The 16,393-nt window shown below is 39.4% G+C and overlaps 1 protein-coding gene across 6 annotated transcripts in view; it reads left to right on the plus strand.

Moving 5' to 3' along the window:
- The window catches only part of lama2 (laminin, alpha 2), a 192,011-nt gene that overhangs the window by 41,897 nt on the left and 133,721 nt on the right, over positions 1–16,393 (plus strand). For all 6 annotated transcript variants that reach the window (XM_058613746.1, XM_058613747.1, XM_058613749.1 and 3 more), the window contains exons 4-7: positions 7,635–7,686; positions 8,276–8,466; positions 12,413–12,592; positions 15,043–15,132. In XM_058613746.1, the coding sequence (XP_058469729.1) occupies positions 7,635–7,686; positions 8,276–8,466; positions 12,413–12,592; positions 15,043–15,132 (513 nt within the window). The remainder of the gene's footprint in view (positions 1–7,634; positions 7,687–8,275; positions 8,467–12,412; positions 12,593–15,042; positions 15,133–16,393) is intronic.

The raw sequence follows: 16,393 nt of genomic DNA on the forward strand, positions 1-16,393 counted from the left end.
CATTTTTAGATGAAATCTTGAATTGTAATACATGCTTTTGACTGTAGCACAGTATGACACTAAAACTCCAGTGAAAGACCTGTTGATGAGGTTTGATTCCTTCCATCCTTGTTCCTATTCCTGATCCGTCCAACCAAAGTCAACCGCAATTCCGAGATGGGGTCACGGGGGGGTAGCAGCTCTCGCAGGAAGCCCCAGACTTCCCTTTCTCTGACCACATTGCCCAGCTCTAACTGCCGGATTCCCTAGGCGCTCCCAGGCTAGTGAGGAGATATAATCTTTCCACGTAGTCCTTGGTCTGCCCCTGGTGGCATCCTTACCCGGTGCCAGAACCACCTCAACTGGCTCCTTTCCATGCAAAGTAGCAGTGTCTCTACTGAGTCCCTCCTTGATGGCTGAGCTTCTCACTCGATCTTTAAGGGAGACCCCAAACACCCTTGTGAGAAGACGCATTTCAGCCGCATTGACATTCCTCTGCTGTACACTAGAGATGTAACGATATGAAAATTTCATATCACGGTTATTGTGACCAAAATTATCACGGTTATCAATATTATCACGGTATTGTTAGATGTGTTCAAAATGTTCCAAAAGTACTGAACACACACACTGAAATCTTTTAACCAAGTTTTATTTAAAAAAAGATATTTTATATTATATGATTATTATTATTATTATTATTATTATTATTATTAATATTATCATTATTATTATTATTATTATTATTATTAATAATAATAATAATTATCATCTGACTGACTGACACACACACACACACAGGTCCTCACTCTGTGTCGGATAATAATTAAGTAGCAGCGGTCGTACACAGCATAAAAATAAAATAAAAAAACACATTTTGGTCTGCTACGGTATGTGTCGTCTGCACACTACTCGCTTTCGCGAGACAAACCATGACGTTTCCCACTATTCCGAAATCCCGTTTTTGTTGACTTACTCGCTGAAAAGTTGTGTGTGGTGGTCTTCAGAAGGCTTCAGCCGGAAATGAGCAGTATCACTGTGAGTTTTTCGGTAATCAGTTGCGGTAATCAATCACGGTTTTAACGATAATTAAAATTTGAAACGGTATAATAACCGTCTGGAATTTTACCGCGGTTTATCGTCATACCGGTAATCGTTACATCCCTACTGTACACAGGAAGTTGTCAATTTAACGGCCAGATGGAGGCTGCAGCAACACTGAGCTAGTACAGCAAGACGGAAAACACAAAAATAAGCACCCATGAAAGTTTCACAAGTTTTAAGATTCAATCTGTTGAGCCTTGTATTGGTTTGGTACTTTTAAAGCAGGGCGTTGCTTGATGTCTTTAGACTCGGCCTACGCAGAACAAACGTGAAGTCATAATTACTAGCGCTGTTGTGGACACTGTCCATTGTCTCTCTCTCCGCCGTTGGCGCGAGATTCCATGCAGAACAAAGAGTGAGTAACATTCAGCAGGAGAGAGCAAATGATGTGATGCCTGGGAAATGAAAACTCCAAGATCTCTGTCTCACAAAAGAAAATTACAAAGACCGGTTTGTCCAAGACCCCAAGGTCAATCACTTGTCCAGATGCAAATCAATAAAAGTGGACACCATGGCCCCTCCCATCTTAAGTTGTGTCAGCACATACAGTCTGAGGAAATTGGTCCTGAAAAGTCCTTGAAAAGTCCTTGAATTTGATGTCCACCAAGGTGTGGTAACCCTGTGAAGTTGTAAAAATGACCATGTGATATAATATTATAGTATAATTTAAAAACATGACATTGTAGACTTGCTTCCTACTGGTTTTAGCAGCAGTTCAGCCTCCTTATTTTCGGTTTCCTTTAATTAAACATTATTTCACTTCCAGTCATGTTATATCATTCTCAACATTTCTCCATGTATCTGTTGTGCTGCTGTAAATGTATTGCATCTGCTTCACCGTCAGGGCTATACTTACCTCAGCATGGCAACTATTTGTTATCGTGCTTGAGACGCGAGTCCGTTAAACAGTTATTATGGAAATGTGGTGGCCGTTGTGATTGATGGACAGTTTTCTCGACAGGGTCAAACCACAGACTGGCTCTGCAGTCTGGAGGCGGCGGGCAGAACCTGGCAGAGCGATCAGTGTCCTGAAAAGAGGCTGTCAGTCAAAGTGCTTTTCATTATAGCTTCTCTAAATACACACACACACTCAATCACTTAAACCACAAATACATACATGTCACACGCAAGAGGTTGGTTAAACCCCCCCCCGCTTTACTGGAACGGTCTTCATACATACACATGAGCACCCAAAGATTTTTAATCTTAAAGACATTTAGACCAGTGAGCAAACCAGACAGAGATTTATTTAGAGTTGAATAGGAATTTGAAAACACATGTTAATGTAGAGCAAGTAAGGAGAAGTCAGCAGGTCTTGTTAAACATCTGTGTTCCATTATGTGATTTCAGAGATTTCTATCATACGTTGCTCCTACAGGGAATTTCACCCTCACCCTGACCTCAGTACATTCTTTTGTTATTATTGTTCTTGCTCTTGAATGAATACCATTGATCACAGAGGGGAATCCCAGCCTAATTCAACGTAATATCAGAAGTATCATATCGTTATTCTGCGACTAACAAATATATTCATCATCGATTAATCTGTCGATCGTTTTCTCTCTCGTTCTTGAATGTCTTTGTTTTGTCCACAGACCAAAATGACTCAGTTTGAATGATTTCTTTGTTTTAAGGAGCAAAGAAACCAGAAATGATTCACATTTAAGAAGCTGAAAAATCAGAAAACTTGTTTTAATAATTGAAAAAGACACTCAAACCGATTAAGCGATGACCAAAATAGTTGCCGATTTATTTAGTTATTAATTAATCGAATAATCGTTGCAGCCGTGGTCAACTCTTTTTTATTTGTAGTTCTCTCAAGGTTACGGATTATAGTTTAAGACAAGAACTTTTTTATAAGCATTATAATAAAAGTAGACCATTAAATCAGATTGATTGATGAGTTTGGCCCAATTGTTTTATCCAAAAGTTACTTTTTTTAATGACCTGTTTCATGTTTTTTGCATTTATTTTATACATTAGTGTTTTATCTAATATATATATATATATACATATATATATATATATATATATATATTTAAGTGCATGGCAGCGCAGTCACAATTTGATAATTGGAGAAACAGACCACAAGTGTTGTTCATTAAAAGTTAAGAAACCAGTGTGTTATTAAACTGTTATATTCCAATCAGAAATAGGCCATAAATATTGGCTCTCAGCTGTCCTGATTTCTAAAGATCACTGTTAATGTTTACCTTCAATAGTTAAAGATAGATAAAGAACATATTATATACGTTTGAAGGTCTACCAGTGGCTCCTGGTAGACATTTTTATCCAATCTAACACTAAATTATTATTTGCCAATTAGTTGCCAAACAGTTGCGCTGCTGTCAGCTTGATGAGTGTGTGTGTGTGTGTGTGTGTGTGTGTGTGTGTGTTAAATCAAAGTTCAGACTCTCAGGTGGACGTTGACTCCATGCAGTGCCAGAAGACCACCACACACAACTTTTATAATTTAAAAACATGATATTGTAGACTTGCTTCCTACTGGTTTTCGCAGCAGTTCAGCCTCCTTATTTTCGGTTTCCTTTAATTAAACATTATTTCACTTCCAGTCATGTTATATCATTCTCAACATTTCTCCATGTATCTGTTGTGCTGCTGTAAATTTATTGCATCTGCTTCACCGTCAGGGCTATACTTACCTCAGCATGGCAACTATTTGTTATCGTGCTTGAGACGCGAGTCCGTTAAACAGTTATTATGGAAATGTGGTGGCCGTTGTGATTCAGTCATCTCACTAAATGGAAATACCCAGTATACGTCATACATACAGCTGTGCATATGGATACTCTTGTGAAGTGACACAGTGACCTGTGGGCAGATAATAACAAACTGAAAAGGGAATAAGACAAACTATTGTTGTATTTGTGAATGCATCAGTCTGTTTTCCAATCCAATCCAATTTTATTTATAAGGCATTTAAAAAACAACAACAGCTGAAACAAAGTGCTGTACATTGGAGATAAATAAGACAAATAAAATTAAAAAAAATGACATCATAGGCTTAACAACAAACAATAAAACATACAGTACTGTATATATATATATATTATATTATATATTTTCAGTTTGTTTGGGTTGAAATAAGCGATTTTCATTTTGTCGAAGTAGCGCTCAGAAGACAAAAGGTTGGAGATCCCTGGTCTATGACACTTCTCTCTTAGTGAATAGGTTTCGCGTCCTTAAACTGCGTTTGCTACTCATGAGAAACACGCTGTCTACCTCAACAACTGTTTATCGTTGCGTAACACGAGAGCAGCAGGTAAAAAAAAACTGAATGGCACATGGTCAGAACTTTGATGGCCGGTAGAAGATCTTTATTCATAAGTGAGAGAAGGTAAATGAAACATTTGCTGCACCCCAAAGAAACTTTTGTTGCTCTAATGTTCAACAGGAGCTCCGGCCAAAGCAAGAATGTGAGCGCGATTGCAGCATCTGGTGTTTTGTTCTGGCTGAAGCCCTTTAAAAAAAAAAAAGGCTTAAGGCCACGTTACAGCCAAGACTGCAAGTGAGCGTGTTAATGTGTATGTGTAAGATGTGTGCGTGTGTGTGTGTGTTTGGGGCAGTTCAGATAGAGAAGCGGGGGCTTAAAGGGAATGGATTTCAGCACCGAGCCGATTCCTTAGCCTCTCCACTGTTTTATGTGAAAATAATCTGTATGTTTTATAGCCCATTTCATATGTCTTCTGAATTTTTCTTTTGCTCAAATATTTGAACTCCATTCCAATGTAGTTGCGGCAAAGCTGTCAGGAGGCAGTTATGTACGAAATCTCTCTCCCTCCAAATTGTTTTCAGTGGCAGCTCGGTGGGCAAAAAGCAGAATGATCTTGTGATGAGATGACTGTGCGGCTCCAGTGAATATCTTCTGCTTGTTTGCCTGCCCTAAGTTTGGCAGTCAGAGTCGCTGGATGATTCACGCTTATTTAGAACCGGGCCAAAAGCGACTTTATTAGTCCAGTGAGATGTTAACACATTTTCATTTGAAGTGACAGTAAAATTTAACGAGTCTGCCCACCAGTTCCATCTCACTGACAGCACCTGCGTGTCTGCTCGCCTGTGCCAAAACACAAAAGAAATGAGTTTTGTAATCTACTTTTTTGACATTATTTTACATTTTTTTTGTTGTTTATGAATCATTCTCCCTGTCATTTGTTTGCACTTGGGTGTGTGAAATCCCGCTACATCTGGCCCGACCACTAACTGGAATCGGAGTTTGACGCCAGAGAGATTTTGAACATGTTTCCATGTGAATGGCCTGTAAACACCAGCTGCTCCGTCACAACCGCTGTAGCCGTGTTTCCAAATCACACGGAGACAGAATGGATTCTTCACGGTCCATTTAATTGTAGACAACCCCAACCATACTGGACACAGGGCTTAAATGAACTGATTGAGCATTAAAATAAACATTTTAAGCGCGCATTTGGCTGCTACGCTCATATATCTGCCAAAACTAATTTCCTGGTATGTCATGATGGTTTCCCTATTTCCATGGAAGCCTGTGATTGAACACTGTGTATGGTTCTGTGTATTTAAGTGTTGTTATGTTTCTATACTTCTTCTCCTTGAGGTCATGAGAACTACAATTAGGAGACGACATCATTTCCTCGCGGCTTACATTTTAGGACATAAGGGTTTTTTCTTTTTAGCTGTTCCATTAGTGACAGTACCTGATACCTGGTTCTTCTTTAGTACCTGCTCTGGTGAGCTTCCGCCCACTGATTGGTCAGAGAGAGTCAGTCAGAGGGAAGAGTCATGAGCGCAACGTCCGACACAAGAATCTAACCGAACAATGGCGAACTGTAGATCAGTTTAAAAAGTCTTAAAAATCCTGAAGCAAGGAAGCAAGGAAATGTCTAAAATAACCATATTTAACAGAGGAGTCTGGTGTATTTAGCGAAAGCACTGCTGAAAGCTGGCGATCGTGAGCCAAATCACAACCTGTTCAGCTGTATTTCAGTTGATTCAGTTACAGTGAAAACAACTGCTTTGCTCGTCACTAGTTTGTGTCTTTTTGACCACACCCATTTTGAGGAGGTTCTATAGTCATGGAAATCGATGTGCCTGATGCCAAACCAAGTAGAGTAGTGCACAAAAGTCAGTAAATATGATCTCATATACTTTTTTTTCCCATGACAAAAGCCTATTTGTGTATTAACAATAGATAAAATATATAAGTTATGAACGCACCCTTTTGGTTTGAGAAAATGAGACCTAGTAGCAGTTTGCCACCAGGGGGCGTCTCCAAAAAAGAACCCCATTTAAATGAGCTTCTACTTCTCCCTTGATTTATTACATCAGTAAACATTATTAATGGAGTTAATAGGAGTTAATGCTGTTAAATTTAATTTATGAATGACGTCAAAATCAAAATCACAACAGGAGTTAGTCATCACAATAATCTGCTAACACTGGGTTTTCATGCTGGTTAGGTAGATTAGTTAATTGGTCACCTGTAGCTCAGTGAAGAACATCAAATCTTGTAAATCCCTTACTCTTTGCTAACGTTTTTTTTACTGAGTGGCTGATGTGTTTTGATGTGAGCTCACCACACTCTGACATTAAGAGTCATAAATGCTGTGAGTAAACATTTATTTAGCAGCTGTGTGATTTTCTTTTTCCACCGTGTTTATTTGTCGATGCTGTGTTGAGTTTCAGAAGCAAAAAATAATAATAAAAAAAAATATATATATATATATATATACATACATATAAAAATATTATCATCTGATCCATATCTGCAACACACACACACACACACCAAACACACACATACATGCATGTATATACACACACACACACTGCATTCATTGGCTGTGTTCATCTATGTTTAGCTGCTGGAGCTGCCTGGCTGTCTCAAACCTGTCACCATGTTACAAGCTGCTGCTGAGAGAGCACACACACACACACACACACACACACACACACACACACACACACACACACACACACACACACACACACACACACACACACAGCATCCCGTCATTGTTGTGAATACAGGTAACAGTGACTCTTTGTAGGTGGTTGAATGACTGCTATAAGGTTACCCTGAAATCCTCTCTCTCTCTCTCTCTCTCTCTCCCTCAAACACACACAAACACACACACACAAACACAGCAGCTTTCTCCCCATTCTAATTGCTGCAATGTGACACTGCCTCCCACATTATGAGAAGAGAGAGAGAGAGGGAGAGAGAGAGAGAGAGAGAGAATAGATGGGGTGAAAGATGGGGTGGCGACGAGCGACAGAGAGCCAACATTTGACCTACATTCACTATCACTGTCTGTCTGTCTGTCTGTATCACTGAAGGACTGTCTGTTAATGTGTTTTATTGAAAGCCAAACTGTATGTGTACACACAGGTTTGTACACAAACGTAAACACGATCCCAGTTCATCTTCCACCATACTCTTTACAATACAGCGATGACTAGAAAAAAAAAGCACCTGATGTGTTTGTGCAGGTTTTTCAGAGGTTGAATAGTTTGCTAATTAATTGTGTTGTTCCTCTTTCTCTTTGTTTTTAAAGGTTTTCCAGATTGCCTATGTGATTATAAAGGCCGCCAACTCACCTCGGCCAGGTAAGTGTTTGACTTCCTGTCATAGGCATCCATTCAGTCTGATCATCAGTGTGCACGGAAATCTTTTAAAATAAGTGGCGTGCAATGACGAAGACGTGAATGAGGTCATCGCACAAGAAAATACAATTACTGAGGCTTTAAAGGCATTAAGTCGCTCGAGAGTTCATTGTTTTTTGTTTTCTAAAGGTTTTATACAATAACAAGGTTTGAATTTCAAAAAAATAATAAAGTGGAATATCTTATCATGCATACATTGTTGTAAAGTGCTGATGGAAGCTCATAAAGTTGGCACACACCATCCATCAACAACCATCCAATTTGCTTGTTTTTTCCCATTAACTGGGCGTCTTATACTTTACATACATTACAGGGTTACTGCTCGTAGTTTTCTCCACATTATCGACCAATATGTGAGATTCATATGAGAAATATTGAACGTTCCGTCAATTTTCTATGTATTTTAAGCAGGGGCGACCTAATCACGGGGGCTTGGACGTCCTTTATTATTTCTATTGATCTTTGCTCCTCTCTACCTCATACATTAAAAACACACACGATCATTATTTCTGTTCGTCGCCGCCGTCTGCAGGTAACTGGATCTTGGAGCGCTCTACAGACGGCGTGACCTTTGAACCCTGGCAGTACTACGCCATCACAGACACCGAGTGTCTGACGAGATTCAACATAAATCCACGCAGAGGACCTCCGTCTTACACCAGGGACGATGAAGTCATCTGCACCTCCTTTTATTCAAAGATTCAGCCGCTGGAGAACGGAGAGGTAACGCTTTACAAGCTGTGGTTCTGCCAATTTGGGTTGAGTTGAATTTTGCCAGTTGTCAGTCAGGTAACTCACATTCAGTGTTATAATGTAACAAAGTACAAATACTTCCTTACTGTACTTAAGTAAAAGTACAACATTCAGGTATATGCACTTTGTTATTTACATTTATAGCAACTTGTACTCCACTACATTTCCTCTAACTATCGTTGTTACTCGTTACGACCAAATAAAATCAGAAGAAGAAGAGTTGGCGATGGTCTGTATTTATAGAGAGCTTTTCTAGTCTTGATGAGCTGCTTTACACCAGAGTTTTGCAACATGGGGTTAAGTGTCTTGCTCAAGGACACATATAGACTAGCAGAGCCAGGAATTGAGCCCACAACCTTCCAGTTGAAAGACAACTCCCCCTACCACTGAGCCACCATGGGTCAATCCTAACTCCTCACTTTTTTAATATTTACTTCTAAATACTTCTTTTTTTTTTTTTTTCTAAACTTCTAAATACTTCTAAAACGTAAGTACATTTGATATCAGAAAATTACTTTTGATACTTAAGTGCAGTAAATGTCATATACTATAAGGATTTTTACTGAAGTAATATTATAAAAAAGTGACTTCAACTTCGACCAAAGTCATTTTCTGGTAAGATACTTGTACTTTTTCTCTTTTAAAGTGTCCCTCTTGCTCACATATGAATGTTTATTGCATCAAAATCCAAAAGTTAAGTTTGGCGTCCAGCATATGTTACATAGACGGCTGAGAGATAAGGAAATTTTGCATCTTAAATAGCCGCCAAATTGAGAATGGTGTACGTAAAAACGGTAGATACCCGAGTTTAGACACAAAGAAGTGATATTGTCCCATCCCTAGTTTAGAGTTTATGTCGTTAAGGTTGGAGATGGACAAAGAAGTGGACGAGAGAAGTTTTTGAAATGAATTCTCCTGCTCAAACCCATTTGTTCAGCAGTGGTTAGGGTTATAAACACTTCTTCTCCACCCCCCGCCTGTCTGTGCGCTGCTGCTGTATACACACAGACGCTCCACATACAATAAACGTTATAGCGTCTTCGTTAAAATCAATAAATGGGTGAAAAATAAGATTTAAAATAGTGGCTTCATTTCTTTTTAACATGTTTGGAAGCTATTCTTCTTGTCTCGGATTAAATTTGACTATTTTACTCTGACACGCACATGGTTACATGACTGTTTACCATAACGTTGCTTTGATCAGCTCAGTGTGTGTGTGTGTGTGTGAGAAACTGCACCCAGAAAGCGCAGGAGGGCGAACCTGCTCTAACTGACATTAATGAGGATAAAGAGGACACAAACACACATACACATACATGTACTCTACAACACACACACGCACACACAATGAAAATAAACTAATCATACATCTACACCCCCCCCCCCCCCCCACACGCACACACACACTGGCCAATAATTGTAGATGTCTGCCTGAATGTTCGAACACATTTATTTTGTGTTGAGCTTGCATGTATGTATGTGTGTGTGTGTGTTAAGTTTATCGTCCTGTGTGTGTGTGTGTGTTTGTGCTGTGCTGTGTATATGTGTGTGTGTGTGTGTGTGTGTCCTGCGGGGGAGTGCTAGAGGGGATGCAAGCTTGGAGATGTCAAGAGCTGCTGTCTGTGTGTGTGTGTGTGTGGTTGACAGTTCCTTAGCCGTCTGATCACAGTGAAACCATAATGAGTCGTAGGCGGTGTGTCACAGCATTGCACACACACACACACACACAGACACACACATTCACAGTGTCACCCCACCACCCATCACACACACACACGCACACACACACACGTGTGCATACACATACACATCCATCTCCTTCATCATTTCCAAGTGTGCAGCTTGCACCCATCAACTGGTCCCTCTTGAGATGCACACACACACACACACACACAGTTCTGCCCACTCTGAGAGACTTTTTTTTTTTTTTTCTCTAGATGCCAAATGTTGCTTTTGGCCACATTAGTGAGACAGACAGATGGACAGTCAGACAGACAGGCAGACAGACAGAAACTTCACACTCCTTCCTCCCTTATTATATGGCTGCTTGGTGATTAGTGGTGATACAGAACATACACAGGTGCACTGATTTGTTTGGTGGATGAGAGGATATAACAGCAACGCGACCATTAAATGTAGATTAAATGTTGTACATAGGTTTGCTGTCCTCATCATTCATTCACCTGTCCTCATCATTCATTCACCAGTCCTCATCGTTCATTCACCTGTCCTCATCAGTCATTCACCTGTCCTCATCATTCATTCACCTGTCCTCATCGTTCATTCACCTGTCCTCATCATTCATTCACCTGTCCTCATCATTCATTCACCTGTCCTCATCATTCATTCATCTGTCCTCATTCACCTGTCCTCATCATTCACCTGTCCTCATCATTCATTCACCTGTCCTCATCATTCATTCACCTGTCCTCACCATTCACTGACAATGTTTCCGGTGCGTGATTTTTTTACATTTCATTTATTTAAATTCAGGACAGTTTTTACTCAGTAAAGGATGTGATTTAAATGTAGTCAAGTACAGTACTTAGTTAGTTACTGAGTTAGTAAATTGTGAGCCAGCGTTTTTCAACTTTGGTTTTCACAGAATTTCACAGAAACGAAGACAGAAGAAAAGGCATTTCACAATAAAAGCACTCACCTCCACTTGAGAAAATTGGCTGCAAGTCATTTTCTCCAGTGATTGCTGTTGATTAACAAGAACACACACATATATACATGTATATATATATGTATATACAGTATATATATATTCATTTTTTATTATTAAACTAGTACAGTGTCAGAATTTTGGACAAGATTGTCTTTGGTCACAAGAGCATGATAGTGTTCACAAACCACATGAAAAGTTACTTTAACTGTGTGTGTGATTGGATCCTCAACTCTTTTTAAACTATGAAGTTAAATCGGAAAATAAGAAGAGAACTATAATGTTAAATTAAGAACTAGAGCTGACTAAAACAAATGTTTAACTTTGATTAAACTGATTACTACTAGGAAATTGGATATTTTGCTTTAATTAATACAATATCAATATTTAAACTGCATTTATAAGTCATCTTGGTATCCACAGAACCCGAAAATGTACACTTCTGTCTGAAGTCAGTAGTTAATGAAACCTTCATTAGCCATTTAATTTGAGATTTCACCTGTTGTATAACCAGAAATAACTTATAACCATGCTGTCTACCATCTTTCATTTTTCAAAAATTTAAAAAATGACACAATATAAACCCGTTAGTGTGACAGTTTGAGTTAATGAGCACTGTTGATGAAGAAAAAGTTGTAAAAAGTGCTGTAGATTACATTCTCTTAAGAGCTTCTCCACTAATGATAAATGTGTATTGTCACCGGCAACAAAAGAATCATGTCCTGATTGTGTTTTATTTTATATTTGTAGTTCCTGAGTCTGTCAGGTGAAAGGCAAATTAACAGCCCATAGTCACAGAGAGGACAGTAGATTTCAGCAGATTTCACTTATTGTTTTATTGTCAAATTGTTTTTCCTCCTTTCATTGTTTTTGTCACAGTGTATTCACGGCTCAGTCCACTCTCTCTCTTCTTGATCAGCTGTATTTCAAAGTCCTTACATTCTGTCTCTGAGAGTCTTTTAAATGTAAGGACAAATGTATCACATGAGCTGCTTACAATAATCACTAAAAAAACAAAACACTTCTTCTTCTTCCTCCTCCTCAGATGTACATTTGTGTTGTGGTTGCCACAGAGGCTTCTCTCTCTCTCCTCCTGCCATCTGCCACTACAAGATAAAGAAAGAACACAGGCTTTAATGTTTTTTAAAGTCTCTTATTTTAGCTGATGCTCTTACACAATGTTTCACCGCTCGTCCGTCTCTCTCTCTCTCTCTCTCTCTCTCTCTCTCTCTCTCTCTCTGTCCTCAGATTCACACGTCTTTGATCAACGGCCGCCCCAGTGCCGACGACCCCTCGCCGACCCTGCTCAACTTCACCTCGGCCCGTTTCATCCGTTTGGTGTTTCAGCGAATCAGGACGCTCAACGCCGACCTCATGACTCTGACGCTCAGTGACCCCAGAGACGTCGACCCCATCGTGACGCGACGGGTGAGTCTGGACGGCGACGCACAACACTTTTCCTTTTTCTTTACAAGACACTATAAATATCTGCTAGATTACTTGTTAATAGATTAAAATGAAACTCTTTTGTACCTTACCTTATGATGACATCGTAGACGTAGGGTTATGATTTAGAATCACATAACTACAATCAAGGCATCGCATCAGGACAGTGGAGAGCCTGGTATACCTCCGTGCACATGGCCGTGCGTCATGGTCCTGTAGTATTTGACACCATCGGGCGGCAGTACAAGTCTAGATACTGGGAATAGGACGCATTCCTACCAAAGAAGAAGAGAATGATGTTACAGTTGGGGCGGAAATTCAGTTCCCGCATGCGCTATCCCCGCACACGACAATGTGCATGGCGCATGTTGGGTCCACTCTTGCTGTGCACCAAAGTACACCAGGTCCTTTAGACAAACTGTGATTTGTGAATAATATTGACTTGATCTGATTCAGCAAATATAACATAGCTTACTATTAGTGTCGCATAATTCTGAGAATTTTCAAAATTTGGAAACATTTTATGGGAATTAACGGGAATGAACTGGGAATTTCAGGAGAGGTTGGGAACCTAAATGTCGCTGTGAAATAATATATTGTAGCATATGACACATGGCACTAGCACTACTTACTGCAGGGATATTTAGGCCACGCCCCCTACATGCACTACATGCACAGATGATTTCTAGAAAGGAACATTCCGTTAATTTGATTGACAAAATTTCACAAATGAATCTGCTTTTATGAAGATTCCCGGGGGCCAATAAAAGTAAAAGTTACATGCAAATGCACTGTTTTATAACACTTTTACAGTTGGTGAATGCATGTATTTCTGGGGTGTCAGGGCACAACTGCTTACCAGCTGAGATAATGGCTACGGCTCGTGACTATTGTTATTATGCCAGGGCCGATTTTCTGTCCCAGTCCGTCCCTGGTCATAAATAATACATTAAAAAAAACAAAAAACAAACTGAGGCTGTGGGCTGCATAAAATCTGCACTTTGGACATGTTTGGCTTATGACAAAGCAAAATGTTTTTATTGGTATATGACACAATTCCATTGAAAAGTTTCCAATTTGGAATATTTTCCCAAAAATCCCAAACTCAAGAGTCCATGGAAAGAATTTTCCTCCCTCTTGTCAACCCCTACTTACCATAGGAATCTGTCTCAGCTTTAAGAGTTTATGTTTCCAAATCTTAAAGTCAAATAAGAATGAATGGCTTAAAGTATTATAGATAGAGATTCACCAAGACTCTGTCCCATACTGTATTTGCTTGTAGACATGCACTGGACTCCAGAGATTATTCAGGGATTGTCCAGAAAGTCTTCTGCCAGATCCCTGGTCCAATGTGTGGATAATGTCTGAATGAATCCATGTGAGAACACAGCTGGGAACGCGCTGGATAATTCTCCTGTTGTTGTGAATAAAGCTGGGTTTCAAAAAGAGAAAAATTATTTTCTGATTCATATCAGTCTGCATTTGAAAGATTTGATATCACTTCTTTAAAAAAAAAAAAAGCCAAACGTCTGCAGAAATAACAGAAACACTGCCACACGCTACTTTACAGAAGCTCTGGTGTCGTGATTGTGCGCTCAGGAGAACAGTTTAGTTTGTTTGTGTCCTTCATTGACAAGCTGCATGCACAGCCCCCTCTGCTGGACAACATGGCGTTTACTTAGCTGTCTGATGTGCTTCTAGGCTGGATATTTCTAAAATAGAACATGTTTGAATTAATGTTTGAGTTTCTCTCTGTGTGGTCATATTAAATAAAACTGACAGCATTACTCCAACTGCTTGGGTGTCAATTTTTAATGGAAATATTTTTTTAATGATACACCAAGTAAGGGAGTTTATACAATTTGCTGCATTAGTTCAGTGAAAAACCTCTTTCATAACCAAGCAAAATTGGTATGCAAAGTGAAATTGAATTGAATCGAATTGGAAATCGATTCAGGACATAGTGAATTGGATATTGGATATAATCTAATAGATTTTGGGAAATCTGTAGTGATGCCATACCATAATCATATATGTGAACAGAGAACAAAATTATCATGGACTTCATGTCTGAAAGTGGATTTAACCCTTTAACACCGAGCGTATTGCAGACGACACTTTTCATTTATATATATATATATATATATATATATATATATATATATGATATATATATATATCATATATTTATATATACATATATATATATATATATACATATATACATACATATAATATATTCAGCAGTAAAATAAGTGACATGTCGGCTCTGTGCAGTTTGTGTACGTCAGTGCTGTGTGCACACATCATCGTTAATGTGATTATTTGCACCTGTGATTCTCCATCAAAGTGGCTTCCCATTGCATTGTTGCTCATTAACACAGCACGCGCTCATTATAACATGTAACATGTGTGTCTCTCTCTCGTTTCAGTACTATTATTCCATTAAGGACATCTCAGTCGGAGGCATGTGTATCTGTTACGGCCACGCTAAAGCCTGCCCACTCAACACGGCTACAAAGGTAAGATTCTCAACTCCCTCCCTCCCTCTCTCTCCTCTTCCTCTCTCACTCCACTTAACAATAACACCGAGCCACTGGAGCTCTCCACGATGTTGAACGGGAGCAAAGAGCAGCCTCGGGCACCAGCTTTTTATCCACCGCACTATAAAAAGCCTCTATATGTGTGTGTGTGTGTGTGTGTGTGTGTGTGTGTGTGTGTCGGGGACACAGGTGACACAGTGAAGCGTTGTCTCCCATGTCACTTTAAACAGAGCAGTGTTTGATACCAGACACCTGATCTTTCCCTCTTTCTGTCTCATCACACACACACACACACACACACTCGGGTTCGCACGGCTTTCCTTTTAAGGACTCTGCATTGACCTTAACTTAACCACAATTTTAAATCGTAGCCCTAAACTTCCTCAGAAATTAGGTTCTGCCTCATTGCGACCAGGTCCTGGTCTCCTTGAGGACTACCGGTCCTGACAAGGTCAGTGTCTTTAGGGTCCTAAAGAGGTGATAAATACAAGAACAAGAACACACACACACACACACACACACACACACACACACACATCTCGGGGTTGAGTTTTGTGTCCCGAGGCTGAACAGTGAAGTTCTAACTCAGATGTGACACCGGTGTCTGGTCCCATGGTGGTGATGTCATTAATAAGAAGTGGTGTTACTGGTGTGTGAAGAGCTCTAGTTTCTTCTCCCTCTTTACCCATCTTACCTGTCTCAGTACAACCATCTTTAAAAACTTTGAATTATTTAAAATTGTCTTAGAAAAAGAAATTGTGAATATTATGGGGTCTGTGCCGGTGGTGGTTGTCAAATTTTTTATACCTGAGAAAAGTAACACCATTATCACCAACGTTAAAACACAGTGCTGCATGGACTTTTCACAGGAGGCAGATTTATTCCTAATAAGATAATTTGCTATCTCACCATCCTCCTCTTCCTCACACACTTCACACAATGGTATAGTGACATAAGATCAAGATGGAGCCAGACATAAGGTGACTCTAATTATTTAAATGATCATTATTTGTTTTATTCTCTACACACTCAAACTCCCTCAGGAGTACCACCAGAGGAAGCTGGCGTACAACTGGTGGTACACGTACCACAGTTTGAGAAACCATGGCTCGATGGATCCACTCACATAGCAATACCATGATCTTTTATATTAATTTCCAACCTAACATTTTTGTACATTAATAAAATGTATGTGTTTAATTTTAAATTAGGATTAGATATTTGGGTTAATACACAACTT

This window comes from Solea solea, chromosome 17, assembly GCF_958295425.1.
Source record: "Solea solea chromosome 17, fSolSol10.1, whole genome shotgun sequence".
In the NCBI taxonomy this organism is placed as follows: domain Eukaryota; kingdom Metazoa; phylum Chordata; class Actinopteri; order Pleuronectiformes; family Soleidae; genus Solea; species Solea solea.